Raw genomic sequence first — 17,010 nt, 5'->3', positions numbered from 1 at the left:
ATATCTCAACCAATATTATTTTTAAATAAAGTATAAAATTTTATAATAAAAAAATATAATATTTAATTAAATTTATGAAATATATTCGTTTCAATTTACTGAGAAATAAATCAAAATTTCTTTTTTATTTTTTAAATATTGTATTAATTGCAAGTTGCTAATTTTTCGAATATAATTAATTTTAATGATGACACTTTTAGCTGCATAGTTTATTAATTTATGTTAATTAATTTCGTGTCCTTGATGAGTAATCGTCATTGAGAGAATAAAAACATCGACGATCTCCCAGCATCGTCATCTTGATATTTTTGTTAACGATTAAACATCTTGACAATTTTCCATATCTGTAAACATTTATATTCATTAATCATTATTATAAACAAATACGAACAATAATTATACTGTAGTTTAATTTAATGATAAACAATTGTTGGTTGAAAATTATTTAACAATTGATTGTTGAGCTAATAAACAAATATGATTCATGAAAGCAAGTCTTCAATGTGGATAACTTTTATCATGTGATCGAGCCAAAATATATTTATAAATAGAAATTAACTTGACAAAAACATACAAGAGCTTCAAAAGCTAATTGTGATTTATTTTTTTATTTTATTTTGAACTCTATTTTATTTAAATTATTATGTCATTATTAAATTTTTAATTCAATAAATTATTTATAATAAATACTATTTAGATTTGACTTGTAAATTTAATAAAAATCACGAGAATTATTCTTTTTATTCAAGTTAAAATATTGTTATTTAAATTTATAAATATTTATTATTATTTTTTGATAGTTTAAAATATTGTTTAACAAATTTAGAAATTATTAAATCGAAAAATAAAGAATAGATATTTTCGGTTTTTTTTTTTTTCAAGTTAGTAAATTGTTAAATTGTTTTAAAAATAATATTAATTGTTTATCTTTTTGATAATTAATTATTATAAATTGTTAATTAAAATATAAATTATTGGGTAATTGGTACATCATCTTTGAGTTTAATTTTATATTTTAAAAACTCACCATAAAACTTTTGATTTTGGTTTTTTTTTTCGTTGAAAAATTAAGCTGATTTTCAATGGTTGCAAGATTATTCATCTTTTTTATTTTTTTTTTACAACTTGTTTGTTACTATGTCAACTGAAAAATAAAATAAATTAATTAACAAATAAATTAATTTTCTAAAGTTAGTTTTAAATTTGTTGATATTATTAAATTTATTCTTTTTTTTTGTCGATTTTTCACGTTGAAAATATAAATAATATGAAAATTAATTGTTTGGAAATTTTAATTATGATAATTAAGTACACAAAATTTGCGGTTTAATAATTTATTAAAATTAAAAATAATTAGGACTTTTATTTTGCTTTCATAACAATGTCATAAGGTCAACATTTATTACCAAAAAAAAAAAACTAAATTTACTCCAAAAAAAAAAATTAAAACTTGAAAAAAAAAAAAAAAAATTATAAAAATTTTAATATAAGTATAAATTATTTATAAAAAAAAAAAAAAAAAAAAAAAATAATTTTCCCAGTAAATAAATCAGAATTCAATGAAAATTCTTGAAAATTTTTCAAGTACTAAAATAAATTAAATCAAATAAAAATTTAACAATGAATTATTCATTTTTTCAAAAATTAAAATTCATACATTTTTCTGAGATTAAAATTGAAAATGAATTTTAAAATATTTTATTCAATTGAAAATTAATCTTATAATAGATTTTTTTTCCATAATAATAATAATAATGATTGATTTTCTTGATAATTTTTCTGTCAAAATTCAAGCTAATGTTGTTAATTAATAATTTATTGAGAAAATAATTTACTTACTTTGTTGTTTGATTATCACGTTGTAATTTTGTTGCACAATAAACAATAATAATGACAAATATTATTGTTTATTTAACATAAATATATTACAGATTAACACCACAAACACGTGTTACCACCCCAGGGAACATGGCGTAATAAAACACAATGAAAAAAAAAAAAAAAACCAATTAAAATGGAAATGACCTTGGTAGTGTATTAAAGATGGCGCTCGATATTACATAAAGGCGCTAAAATTTAAAATCAATAATACACTTAATAATTTGTAAATAAATATTTTCCATAGAATAAGTATTCCAAGATAACGATAAATATTTAAATCGATATTTAAACTATTTATTTATATATAAAAAATTGAAGGTAAAATTACTATTCAATATTTCGATGTATTTTTTAAATTTAAAAAACAAATATCTTTGATAAATGACATGAAAAAATATATAATCGATAAGAAACAATCAGTTATTATTGGCAATCAGCCAGATGAATATTTTATTTCCATCATGTTATGTCATCAGCTTCACTCAGATTTTGATAAATCATTTTTTGGATGGGGTAAGTTGAAGTGCAACGAGGCAAAGTTTAAGTAAAAAAAAAAAAACAATATTGTAAAAAAATATTGTAAATAGAACATAAAAATATGATAAAGTTTTGCTTAAATTACACAGCTGTAATCATTATTAACAATTTGTCTCGAAATAATTATTTTATTTATAACAAAAGTAATGAAAAAACAAAAAAAAAAGAAAAAAAAAACAAAGAAAAAATCAATTTATTTTAAAAATTTATAATAAATATTTAAACGCTATTAAAAATTTATTATAAATAATTTTTTCTTTTCTGCCAGACAATGAGAACAAAATTATACAAATGAATCAATAATAATAATATAAATTAATTAACCACTAATAATTAAATAAATAATTACAAAAAAAAAAAAAGTAACTTTTCTATAAATGCCACAAATTAAATTTATAAAAATAAATTATTTATAGTTAAATAATAATAATGATAATAATTTTTTTTATATTGTAAAACACTTTTGAAAAATAATAAATTATTATTATTTATATGTATTTTTATTCCACGCATGATCCTTGAATTATTACAAGCCGTATACTCAGAGGGTTGACACGCTTCATTAAATTATTCCCTTCACAAATTGTGAAAAATCATTTCTTTTTTTTTTTTATATGTATTTATTTATTATTATTATTTTATCATGAATTGAAAATGATGAGATACATATCTCGAGGGGTAATAATGATGTTGGAGGGTTATTTCAAAAATAAAAATAAACTTGAAAAAATGTATATATTTTTAAAACTCGAAGGGAATTTTTATTTTAAAATTTTTTTTTCGATAAAATATATTGATTTTTTAGAGTGTAATTGAGAAGGATAAATATCTATTGAATATATTAATTGTATAGCGGATGATTCACTTAAGTATCGCCGGAAAAAAAAAAATTATTATTGAAAAATAAAAAAAAATCCTGGAAATTTCAATGAGGTCTTTATTGTGGCAGAGGTCACAAAAGTTGGCGCATGAATTTCAGTTGGTTAAAGAGGGTTGAAAAGAAAATGAAGAAAATAAAAAAAAATAAAATTTAGAATTAAGGGTATATTATGTGCTGTATGGATGTGTGTGAAAATAGAAAAGGGGGTTGACGATGAGAGAAAGTATGTGGGTCAAGAGGTCGAGAAACCCCTAACGAAAATTTTGGAACAAGTTTTGTCATTTATAAATTGTTGTTCAACAAAGAAAGACAGGAAAAATAAAGGAAAATTTGTACAATGAAAATATCAGTTAATTTATCAAGATTAACTATAAATTTAATTAATTAATTAAATTTTTTTTTTTATTATCAAAATATTAAATACTTGTTTAATTTATTTTTCTATTTTTCTTTTGAATTTATTTTTCTATTTTTCATTTAAATTTATTTATTTATTTATATATTATTTTTTTTTATAAATTTGTAAATTATTAAAATAACAAAATAAAAAAAAAACAAATAATATAAATAATTTAAACAAATTAAAATTATAAATTTTACAAATTTAAAAAAAAAAAAAAAAAACAAAAAGACAATTTATTTTAAATAAATTAAATTATATAAAAAAAAATAATTTTCATAATCTTTTTACAATACCACAATAAAAACATCTAATATTAATTAAAAATTAAAAATTATTATCAAAATTAATTAGCCGTATTAAATAAACAAAAATTAAGTAAAAAAAAAAAAAAAATTAAAAAAAAGTTTTTTAAAAAAATACAAAACATTGTAAAAAAAAAAAATGAATAAATAGATAAAATAAAAAAAAATAACCATTTTACTATTATATATGAGTATGTGTATAGGTGTATAAGTGGAATAAAAATATGCCAACACTGGAAGTGAGTGGAAAAACAAGGGATTGTAGTATGATAATGCAAACGCGGGGAAAGAGTCATAAAGAGAGCATCATCCCCGAAGAAAATTGCAGAGGGTTGGCTGGCAAAGAAGGGTGCAACAAAAGGGGAAATAAACCACCCTTCATCCCCTCAATACATACACATAAATACACACACACACAAACATACATAGTAAAAGACTAAAGATATGGGTCAGAGGATGGACCGGACGGAATATTGATCTGCGGGTAAAGCGACGCGATAGCTGTCTGCTGGTTTTTCTCCAACTATCCTTATATATATGTATATACAACTCATTTTAATTTTATTTTTATTATTTATTTATTTATTTTTTTTTCTTTTTGTTATTTTCTTTTCTATTTTTCTAGTTGTATTATCGAGTAATGGATATGTGAACTAAACGTTTTACCATGGTTTGTATATACATCATCCCCCATACATGTTTTTTTTTTTTTCTTTTTTAAATTATTATTTATGTATTTGTAGCTTGCAAATATATGTACACAAGTTTATTCATTTTTTCCCTTACATTTTGTTTAATATATGTGTGTATATGTATTTTTTTTTTTGCTTGTATTTTTTGTGGATACATGTTGACATGCAATGGACTTTGACATTATCAAGTTTTTAAACATACATTTATTTGAATAATATTATATTAAAATAATATTTAAATTTTTTTTTTTTTTTTATGGAGGTTGTATAACACCTTGTCAAATTGTTTTATTGATCGATTTTTTTATTTTATGTTGTATAGATTATTTGATTTTATGTTTTTCTGATTTTTTTTTTTGAAATTTTTTTTTTTTTTTATTTTCAGGGAAATGTTGGATTAGGGGTTGATTAATTTTTTGAATTGAAAATTAATTAGATTTTGATTTGAATTATTAATTTTTGGATATTTTTTAATTTATAGATTTTTATTTTGGGGTTTTATGGGGATTGTGACAGTTTGTTGATTTAACAAACCGTGAAGGCATAAAATTGAAAAATTATAAATTCAAAATTCATTTCAAATTTTCAATGTTTAAAAAAAAACTTTTTCAAATAATTTTTTTTGCATTTGGTTAATTAAAATACCAACTTATTCATTTAGTTAATTTCAATAATTAATTTCTAAAATTAACAATAAATAATCACCAATTACTAATTAACAATTTTCTTGCTTTTTATTTCCAACTAAACAAAAATTTTTTATTTCAATTGTTAATTATTAATTATTATCTTTCAAAATTAACTTTAAAAATACACAACTAAAATTTCTCATCTCAGTTAAACCCCCCTTGTTAAAAAAAAAAAAAAAAAAACTAATTACAAAAATCAATGAATCTGTATACAACTAAAACAACTAATAAATATTTTCATCTCGATTTCCTGTTTTAATTATTAATTTTCCATTCAAGTTTATATTAATCCCTACATTTTAATTTAATTTTTTTTTCATTATCCCTGTATTGCTACTGTGTGTATACATAGACAACATAAATAACAATATATATTTACTCTGAATTATGAAAAGATTTAGCAAGACATAAATGAAGATGTTAAGACAATTTTTTTTTTTTTTTTCGAGATTTTTATTTTATTTTTTCCATCTTCACCCTCTACTTATTTTTTATTATTTTTTTATTTATCTTTTTCTATAGTATTTCTTCAATCTTTATCTTCATTTTGTTTTTTTTTTTTTTTCTCTTTACTATGTTCATCATGCTGTATTATTATCATATTATCGAGTAAAGACAATCAAAGTTCGACGAACTCGTTGTCAATCTTAACACTTAATATATGCATCCGACAATGTTTATGTATGTGTGTTATGTATTATTATGCTATGTAATTTTAACATTACCTAGAAATAATATATAAATTTGTATGTATATATTGCAACAAGGACTTGAACGATGACGATTGTCTGTGATAAGAGGAAGTCACGTTCTAGGTCGTCAACGTAATTCGTTTAGCTACACTCTATATACTCACTAACACCTTATATATATATTTTTTTTAACTCTTTTTTTACTTTTTTACCTTATCAACATTATTATTTTTTTTAATAATTATATCATTGACACACATTTAATTTTTCTACCATTATTTAAAAACCAAACAGTAAAAAAAAAAAAAAAAAAAATCATTAAAAATATTTATGCTCTATACTTAATTAAATATTTAATTGAAATGTAATTAAAAAATTTTTTCCTTTTATCTATTAACTGAATGATCTAAAAAAAATATATATATTAATTTATTTATATAAAATTAATTAATATAAAAAAAATAAAATATAAAATTTGTTCGAAAAATAAATTGAAATTTCAATTTAAAAATTGTTTTTAAATATATATATTTTGTAAATTATTTATAATTAAATTAGTTGATATATTTGTTTATAACTTTAATAAATTATTTAAAATTTTTTTTGGATTTTTTTTTTTTTTTGATTTAAGTGGTTAATGGTGGTGTTGAAAGACAAAGCATGTGTTAGATGACAATGGAAAACTATTTGACTTGTCGTAATAAATTGTATATTTCAAAAATAAAAATAGATGATATATTAATAGTAATTTATATTGCAAGTATGTTGGTACTTGAAAATAAATATAACAATAAAATTTTATTATAAATAAAATAAATATTGAATAAAGATAAAAAAGAAAAGCATATATTTTATAGAAATTATATTTGATAATGCAAATTTCATTTTTGTTTTTAGATGATATATTTATGTGAATAAATTACTAATATAATATTTTATTTGTCGTATGATTATACTATTGAATTCTATAATTGGGCGAGGACATACAGATCACGTACGATATTGACCTTAATAACAAGTCAATCAGCAACCACACCACATCGACTTCAGTGTTCATTCATGTTTGAGTTTCAATTGGAAATACAATTTTCACATATATATTTCCTCATGTATAAACAATCTATCGATACTCCCATGAAACTTGATATATATTTTTTAATTTTTTTATATATTAATTTACATGTTTTTCAATTAATAAAAATGTTTTTTTTTTTTTCAAAATTAAATTTCTTTTTACTTTAAAAAACAATCCATCAAAATTATATTTAAAATTCATGAAATTAATGTTTTTAAATTAAGAAAAATCGGTATTTTGAAACTTGATAGAAATATAAAATTATATTTTTAAATTTTAAATTGTATTTTTAAATTTAAATAATAATTTTTCATTAAGAAAATTTGTATTATTAATATTCGAGGTTTTTTTTTAAATTTTCAATTGACTATATTCATTGTAATAAAATTAAAATGAAAAAATAAATTATTAGTAATGTATTTAAAAAATTTAAAAATATAGGTGATACGTTTATTGAAGACGGCCATTGATTATAAACTACTTGCGACAAGTATCGATCTATACTGCCATCTGTAATGTGGCAAAAAATTGAACTAACGTTGATACACGTGTGGATGTCACTTGCCTTTTTGCCCATCAACCGCACCTTTTTTTATTTTTCATCCCTTAAATATAAATATAAAATTTACAATATATTTCCTCTCTCTCAATTTATGATTATCCATAAAATCATTAAACTCATAATAAATGAAAAAATAAATTTATTTTAATTTAAAAAACCTTTTTGAAAAATTATTTAAATGCTTCTCTCTCAACCAAGTAAATATATACTTTTTTTTTAAATTAAATGTTTACTTAGTGAAGAAAAAATGTCACTCAAGTATCTTGAACTTCATCAAAGTTAAACGCTTCTGTTTGCATGAAATAGAAATTTTTTAAATTCAAAAAAAAATTATCATATAAACAATGTTGTATAACGTTTTTTTTTGTAAAGATAATATTGAGCTTTTTTTTGTATTTTGTTATATTTTGATGCATGATAGAATATCATGATACTGGAGAACAAATTGAATCGAACAAAAAGGATAAAATAGCTTTAATAAGAACAAAAAAAAAAAAGTGCCATTTTTCATTGCGATTACACCGGGTTTTACCTATCCTCTTGGGCAACTTGCTATAATCTACGTCTCACCGATTGAAGCAATTTTTCACCAAGTTGACAATTTATTCGTTCTAGTCTCACAAACTCAAATTGATCCTTACCTGAAACATAAATAATATACAAAAATTATTATAAATTAAATTGAAAATATTAAATAAATTGACATGACAAATGTGCAATTGAAAAATAAATAGAAAAAAAATTGACAAAGATAGAAAAAAAAATAAGGTAAATTGTTTGTAAAGAATGAAAAAGTAAAATAAATAAATAAATTTATATAAAAAATTTAGGGGGGATATTATTTGAGGGTTGAAAAAGACGACAAAATAGATTGACGCAAGCGCGAATACATCGATTTGATTGTGGGGTGTATAAAGCTCCAACAGAACAATGTTAATATCTCGTACAACTAAGTTGACTGTTGAACTAAACGGCCGAATTTATATCAATTAATTATTATTCTTATGTTAATAAAGTTACTTTGAATATCAATAAAATCCATTAAAATAAAATACAAAAAAGAGGAAACACAAAAAAAAAAAATTTATTTATTCAAAAAATAAAAATATATTGATAAATTAAAAAAAAAAAGGATTAAAATTTTAAATTAAAATGTAAATTTATGTATATTTTTTATTATTGATTTATAATTTTTTATAATTTAAGTGTTGTTTGTAAAATTAATTACAAATAATGTTTAAAAAAAATAGATTTATTTGATATTTAAAAATTTCAATTTAAAAATTTTAAATTGTGTTGTAAATTAAATTAGGAATATTTCATTTTATTAGAAATAATTGTAAAGATAATTAGCGAAAAGAAAGGGTTTATATTGTAAAAAGAAAAATTAATGAATCAATTTAACATTGCAATGAAAAAAAAGTTGACCCAGTACAAAAAAGAGAGAAATTTATCAGGACCAATTTGAAAAAAAAAGGAAAATATTTATGTATAGTTATGAATAAAGCAAAATCCTAACATTACAAGGTTGCCAGTGGATATATTGATCCGACTGCAAGCTCCATCTCTCTGTTAAAGCACGAGTTCAACATAGAACTAGTTTATTTTTTATATAAAAAAATATAAAAATGTATATAATAAATTTATCTAATAAACTCTCCCCAAAAATATAAAATTATAAACGTCGTTTTTTTTAAATTAAAAAGCTCAATAATTGTCAGAAGAATTAAATAAATAAATATATTAAAAATTAAGCTCTAAAGAAGATAAATTAGTGTTGTATTTTATGAGCTTTTATAATTTTTCAATAATAAAAAATTATTAAATATTAATATTTAATAATTTTGATGAAACAAGTTTTAATTTATGAAATTGAATTTTTTCATTTGAGAATTTATGGGTTTTATGTGTCGTTTAATTATTGGATATTTTTGTAATATTTAATTTTCAAATTGAAAAGAATTATTAATTCATTTTGCAATTTTAAATGATGGTTTATTATTGTTATTTTATCGTCTTCACCCTGATAAACAATATAGGCTCACCTGTTGATGCGTGCTCAAGGATTTAGACCAAGGACGAGCGTGCGCTTTTCATATAAAATATATAAAAATATTTAAAAATAAATATATGCAATTTATCTAATACCGTTGCCCTTTTTATTCCTAATATTATAAAAAAAAAAAAAAAAAAATCTATCGAAGAATTATTGATATTTTATTTATAAATTAAATACCAAAAGAGAAAAGATCAAAAAGTAATTTTTCTAAATTCGGAAATATTAAGTATATGAAATGGTTAAATATATCTGCAAATTAATTATTAATTTATGAAATTTATATATCTCATGATATTGTCTTTTCATTTCTAATATAAAAAAAAAATTGTAACAAGTTAGACATAATTTATTTATAAATTAACAAAAATAGAAAAATTAATTTTTATAATTTAAATTTTCTTTCATTTATTTACAATAAAATTGGGAATTGAATGCAATTTATTTATTAATAATAATTATTTATTTATCTAATAATTTATTAAATAATCTAATAACTCATTTCTAATAAAAAAATAATGATAACTATCAGCAATTTATTTATAAATTAAAAAACAAAAAAAAAATATAAAAAAAAATTCCTGTTAGCTTGAAAAAAATAGAAAAAATAATATTAATATTATTGTTTATTAAAAAAAAAAAAATGGATAATTAAATTAACTAAGTTTATTGAGAAATAAACATTCTAAAATTATATTAAAACTCAATGTTTATACAACAAGCCAATTTAGATTAATTGTATAAAATTTTTCATTTATTTTGTTATTTTCTATTTTGTTATTTTTTATTATAAACAGTGAGTTATAAAAATTAAAAGACAATATTTTTTTCAATATATTATTTTAAATTCGTGATAAAAACGACAGTTAACTGTGCATTTATATTTTATTATTATTATTTTTTATATGCCTACAAGAATGACACAACTAAATCAACAATTCTTCCTCATACCATTTATCTTCTATTTTTAAAAATTACATAACAATTTTATTTTTTTTTCATTTTCATTTATATACTTTGTTTGTCAATTATATATACCTATATATTTCATTATTTTATATATTTTTATTTCATGATAAAATAGGGAGAATGAGAAGATAAATAATAGCATTGGATTTACACGTTTATAAATTAATCCATCTAAGAATAAAACTTTCAAAGTAAGATTGACTATGTGGTAGTTAAAAATTTGTAACTTTACTAACATCCAAACATATTTCTAAAGATGAACACTATTTAAAAACTTGATAAATATATTTTTAAACTTTATATATCAATTGTCAATTGTGTAATTAAACTTTAATTGCAATTTTAATTTCCAAGAGTTTTTTTTATAAATTAATGTTACTTTTTCTTGTTACTTTTTCTATAACAATTATTTAAAATTATAATAAAATCCACAAGATTTATTAAAGCAATATTTACAATTTATTAGAATAAACATATTATTTATTTTTAAAATCATTGTAATTGCTTTGTCACTAATCTGATAAGCCCCTCGATAAACAATTATTATTTCTTTATAGAAATATAATTCGATCTAAATATAAAAAAAAATATCAAACGTAAATATAAAAGTATATTATAAATAATAATAAATGACATTTGAAGAAAAAAAAAAGTTTAAGGGTAAGTATTTCAAAGTGATTCAAGAAATACAATTTTCTAGTCAATTTTTACGAGGCTTCTGGCACTGTAGTAAAACTTGACAAGATTAAAGATACCCTATAAAAAAAAATTAAAGTAAAAATGAGATAATCAAATCAAACATTTTTTTCATCATCGTACAATAAAAATATAAAAATAAATATTTAATAAAATGTTGTCTATATGAATCACCAAAAAAAAAATTAATAAATCAATAAAAAAAATGAGAAATAATTTAAATAAACAAATTAAAGTTTAAACAAAAATTTTTTTTTTGATGGAAAATTAATTGAACAAGTATTTCTATGTTTTTTTTGAAAAATGTTAATATGGTTTTGATAATATAATTTTTACCAATGGTCATATATAAAATTGTGAGTGTTAAAACAGTGAAATGGTTAAGTAAAACGAGCCAAATGTAGTTGGCCACCCGGCCAAATGAGTTTGTTTGTGTCTATTATTACACTCCAGCCGGCCATGAGCAACTGTGTGTTCTGTTTTCACCAACTAAACTTTTTTTTTTATTATTATTAATATTATTATTTATTTTACTACTGATCTACTGAACCCTAACCGACACGCGGTATTTAAAAAAAACTTGGAGAAATAACTCCAAGACAGTCAAAGAAAATAAAAACTATATGAAAAATAAAAAAAAAATTGAAAAGTTTTAAGAGTCACTGGGAAGTCCGGCTGTTGAACATGATTATACTCGATATCTAAGCTCCATGACCCCAAACACCCACACGAGAAAAATAAGTTAAAAAAAAAAAAATAACAAAAGCTTTTCCGACAAAACACGAGCCTCAACCCGGAAACTCAAGGTTCCGTTTTTTTTTTTTTTTTTTTCCTTTTTTTTGCTGGAAGTATGATAGTGTACACTGTCACTCAATTTTTTTTTTTTTTTTTTTACTGTTATTTGTCATGCTCAGTTGATATTACAAAAATTAAAAAAAAAAAAAAACATTTTATTATAATTTATATATTTCCGAAAAAGAAAAAAAAAAAAAATTCTTTGAGATTTTTAAAAATGAATATTCATTGATAAATATTTATTTTTTTTCGAAATATAATTTGAATAATTTTGAATAACTTAGTTGATATATTCAAAGGATTGTTGAAATATATTTTTTTTATTTATTGTTTTTATGTTGGAAAAAAATTGACGACACATGTGTTTTTTAAAATTTTACATGTGTCGTTCACGTGGATGTACTGTCAATGTCATAGTGAAAAAAAAAAATTGGCTAAACCAATGAGACACTTGAACGTGTGTAAAATATAAAAAAAACATATAATAATAAAATTAGGAAGAAAAAAAAAATAGATTAATTATGCTGAATATGTGTTGAGAAAATTTTATTAATGGGATTGGAGTGCATTATACCCATCTTTGAATAATTCAACGTGGAATAATAATCAGTGAATATCAGGTTAACAATAGGTCATCAGAATATATTTCCCTAATTTAATATGATAAGATAATAAAAATAAATAAAACATTATTAACCGTCAATATATATTTTTTAAAAAATTTATTTCAATTTAAACTTTTCAGATACAAAAAAATTATAATTACATTTGCAATTATCACAAATTGATATTCATTTGGAGCTTCGACAAATATACGAGTTATTCATTTAAATTTTTATCAAACATGTGCAACTTGTCCTTTTAAAAACCTCTATTCTAAAAAAAAAAAAAAAGAAAAAATTAAAAGGCAAGCAATGTAATGAAAAAAAAAAAAAAAACGTAATGTGTTTAAACGACAATTCAAGTGGTTGAACACTTGTGATTGTGACCAAGATGTAAATGGATGTAGCACAAAAAAAAAAAGTCGACATAATGTATTTGCATTTATTATTTACCGAGGTATACAATTTTTTTTTTTTTTTCATATTTATTTTTTCACTCTCTCGGTATGATTATTGGCGTAGGTGTTATATGGCTTTATATATGAAAAAAAAAAATAAATAAAATTCACAATAATATGATCTCTCGAGATATAACAAAAAAAAAATTTCTAATAAAATATTTTCTGTTAGAAATATAATAAATTTTATATATTTAATAAATTTTTTTTTTCTACAATTTATTTCATTTAAATGATTGTTATAAATAATAGAAAATTTTATATTTTTTTAATGAAATATAATGCATGATTTTAAAATTGTTGAAATAATTTTTGTATTTTTATTATACCAATAAAATTATTTAACACATCCACAAATTCCTGAAAATTATTTTCAACATTTTTTATTATTTATCATTAATTTATTATTGTTTTTTAGTAATAATGTTATCATCATTGCATAAATTGAGCTTTCAGATTGTTCTATGTCTAACCCAGTTTTTCATAAAGAAGATATATTTTTACACTGGAGGCTATTTATCACAGGACATTTTTCAACATTGTTCTTATTTTCCTTGAGAATTTTTTATATTTTTCCAAGACAAGAATATCTACTTAAAGTTTTAAAAAACTAACACACCTGTGTTGTATAAAAATATGTTATAAAATGTTAAACAATTTTACTTTTAAAATTATTGTCATAGTAACCTTGGCTATATATAAATTGAATAAATATTTGACAATTTTAAATTAAATTTTCGAGTATAAAAAAAAGCTTGTAATTGAATACTTGATATAACTTGACCTTAGAAATAAAGTGTTCCATCAGTTTGTCGAATTAGATAGCTACAAATTATGTCTCTTGGGAAGCCAAGTATATTTCGCATTCGAATAATTCACTTTTATCAAATATCTATGTATTTTCATTATTATTATTTATTTCAATTTACCTCAAGATTATATGTCGTCAATTGAATTCTTTTTTATCATTTTTTCTTCTCAACTAGATCATGTTACAATGACAGATAAATAAAAAATAATAATATAATTTATAAAATAGTAGGAGAAAATTCAAGGAGACTATTTCAATGATAAATAAATTGACATTAAAAATATATATTAACATGCCAAATTGTTGATAAGTTTACAATTGTTTAGCTCAAATGTGGAACGTTCAAATGAATTTTTTTTCTTTCGATATTTATGTGGTTAGCATTTAACCACCCACGTGGGTTTTTCTTTTATTTTTTTTACCATTTTTTTTGTCAACATCCCGGAATAGTTGGACCCTTATGTAAATGTATTTATTTATTTTTTAAAATTATTTTTATACATTTATAAATGACTCGATTGCTGTGATAAAATAATCGTCAACTGAAAAATATATTTGTATTTTTTAATTTATTTATTTTAATTGAATATTCTATGTATAGATTTTTGAGTTGTTTTTTTTTTTTAATGCATTTTTAGTGCATGATTTAATAGGATGTTATTTATTTGAATTTTAATAATAGTTTATTTTATGTTTTAACTTTTGTAAATCGTAGAAATAAAATTTGAAAAATAATAATTTACAAGAATTATAAATTGTTTATTTTAGTTTGGGTTTTATATTTTTGTGAAAATTAATTCACAATCGTTTACGTAATTTTAGTAATATATATATTGAAATTAATTATAAAAAATAAAATGTTAAATAAAAAAAATTTAATCATTGATAATTTTTTATCGTAAAAAATAAAGCAACTACATGATTGCTTTAATAAAAAAAAAATCAACAAATAAAATTAGCCAATATGTTAATTAACAAATAAATAAAAATAAACAAAACAAAAAAAAAATAAAAAAAAAGTATTAATTTTACAATAAAATCATATAAAAAAATTAATAAAAAAACTTTCATTTAATTTTGTAGAAAAAAAATAAGAGGCGCGGCCACAAAATATGTAAAGAAAAATTGAAAGAAAAAAAAAATAATAAAAAGCACGAGATGACGATGGTCTCGGAAAAATGGAAAAGCGTGACTCGAGGGCCGGCTTGGTGGTCGATATCAATGGCGCCGCGACCCCGCGGAGAAAATCAATCTCGGCTCGACGCCGGTCGGCCTTGTTTTCACATACGAGGGCACTCCTATGGTCTCTTTAAATACCCTTACACATAAAATTTAACATAAATTAAATATTCACCAAAAATATCAACAAATTTAAATTTAAAAAAAAAAACAAAAAAAAAATAATTAATACAAACGAAAAACTCACTTAAAATAACAAAAAAATTTTTTAAAAAATATTTTTCAATTTACAAAAAGGAAATAAAATAAAATATTAGTTTATTTTATTTTTATCATCCCTTGAATTTATAAGGGTGACTTGTAGTTGGTTGGTTGGTTGGCTAGTAATATTATAGTGGGGATAAAAAAATAACGAAATAGTCCAGGGCGAAGAGTCACGGTGAAACACTGTTTTACCGATTGAGATGAAAACGGATGAGAGAATAAATAGTGGCGGTGAAAACTCCAAATCACACACAAACACACACATATAAACATTAATAATAAATATACACATATATATTTACATTGAAAATTCAAAAAAAAAATTTATTTTTTTATTCCCGATAAATCATTATGAAAAAACAATTGGCTATGTAAAAAAATAATAATGAAAATAATGAATTTAAATGAAATAACAGCAAGAAATGTAAAAATAATAAATTTAAGTGTTGAATAATGTATTTAAATATACATATTAATGAAAAATAAATTTATTATGTTATAAATAATTGATTAATCTTACTTTTGATGACACGTTCCGTGGTCGAAAGCTTCGGTGAATTATTCGAGGTCATGTTGACTGGTGTCCGTTCGTAGTTTGTGTCGGCTTCGGCGGCAGGGACACGGCCGCACACCTTGTTTTCTTCTTCTATTTTAAAGCCTTTTTTATACACTTGTCAAAAATAATTATTAAAACTATTTTAAACGCACTATTGTATTACACTTTTGTTTGATTTTTTTTTTTTTTTCAATATTTTTTTCCTTTTTCTTTTTTTGATTTTGTCACAATTATTATTATTTTTCACCACGAACTATAAACATTATAAATAAATAATATTAACAAACTATGTAAAAATTTAAAAAACAGATGATAAAAAATAACCTAGAAAATAAATAATATATTTTTAATGTTGGTCGTTATTGAGTAAAAAAAAAAAAAACACGTACGTGGTACGAGCCAGATTAACTAGTGAACATTTTTTTAAGGGATGAAATATTTTTTAGTATTATTTATTTTCCGGTTTTGTTATTTGACTATATATTTTTTTAAGTAGAGAGGGATAATGACAGCTTGGGAGGGAGGGAAATGGGAAGATGAGTATCTTGACCGTCGAGACACCCGTCGCGTTATGGCGCGAGGTAACTGCCACGGCCTACGACGACGTGAACGATGGCAGCTGCAGACTGCGCTTAAATTTAACATACACTCTTAAGCTGCTGCTCCAAAATATTATCCCTTTATACTATTTTTTTCTATAATGAATAAATTATTAATAATAAATTTATTATATTGCTTTTATTATTTAAACTATTTATTTTTTAGCTTTTTAAAAATTCAAGTGTCAATATTTATTCACTGGGATTTATTCTAGTTGTCTTCTTGTAATTATAATTTGATTTGAAATTTTCTTTTTTTCTATTTATCTAAATAGGTGTGTGTATTTTTTAATTTTCTTTATTTTTTTATTT

At 21.0% G+C, this 17,010-nt stretch overlaps 1 protein-coding gene across 11 annotated transcripts in view; it reads right to left on the bottom strand.

Annotated features, from left to right (window-relative positions):
- LOC122855819 (serine/threonine-protein phosphatase 2B catalytic subunit 3-like) overlaps positions 1-17,010 on the bottom strand; it is a 54,677-nt gene that overhangs the window by 36,814 nt on the left and 853 nt on the right. For 9 of the 11 annotated variants that reach the window (XM_044157459.1, XM_044157461.1, XM_044157463.1 and 6 more), the window contains exon 2: positions 16,064-16,352. In XM_044157459.1, the coding sequence (XP_044013394.1) occupies positions 16,064-16,115 (52 nt within the window). In that variant the 5' untranslated portion in view covers positions 16,116-16,352. Of the gene's footprint in view, positions 1-8,283; positions 8,354-16,063; positions 16,353-16,488; positions 16,825-17,010 lie in introns of those variants that run through there. The other 2 variants (XM_044157457.1, XM_044157468.1) reach the window with 2 other exon arrangements.

Source organism: Aphidius gifuensis, linkage group LG4 (assembly GCF_014905175.1).
Source record: "Aphidius gifuensis isolate YNYX2018 linkage group LG4, ASM1490517v1, whole genome shotgun sequence".
Classification (NCBI taxonomy): Eukaryota; Metazoa; Arthropoda; class Insecta; order Hymenoptera; family Braconidae; genus Aphidius; species Aphidius gifuensis.
Note: the sequence above shows the minus strand (reverse complement) of the source record. Positions and strands in the feature narration are given on the sequence as shown.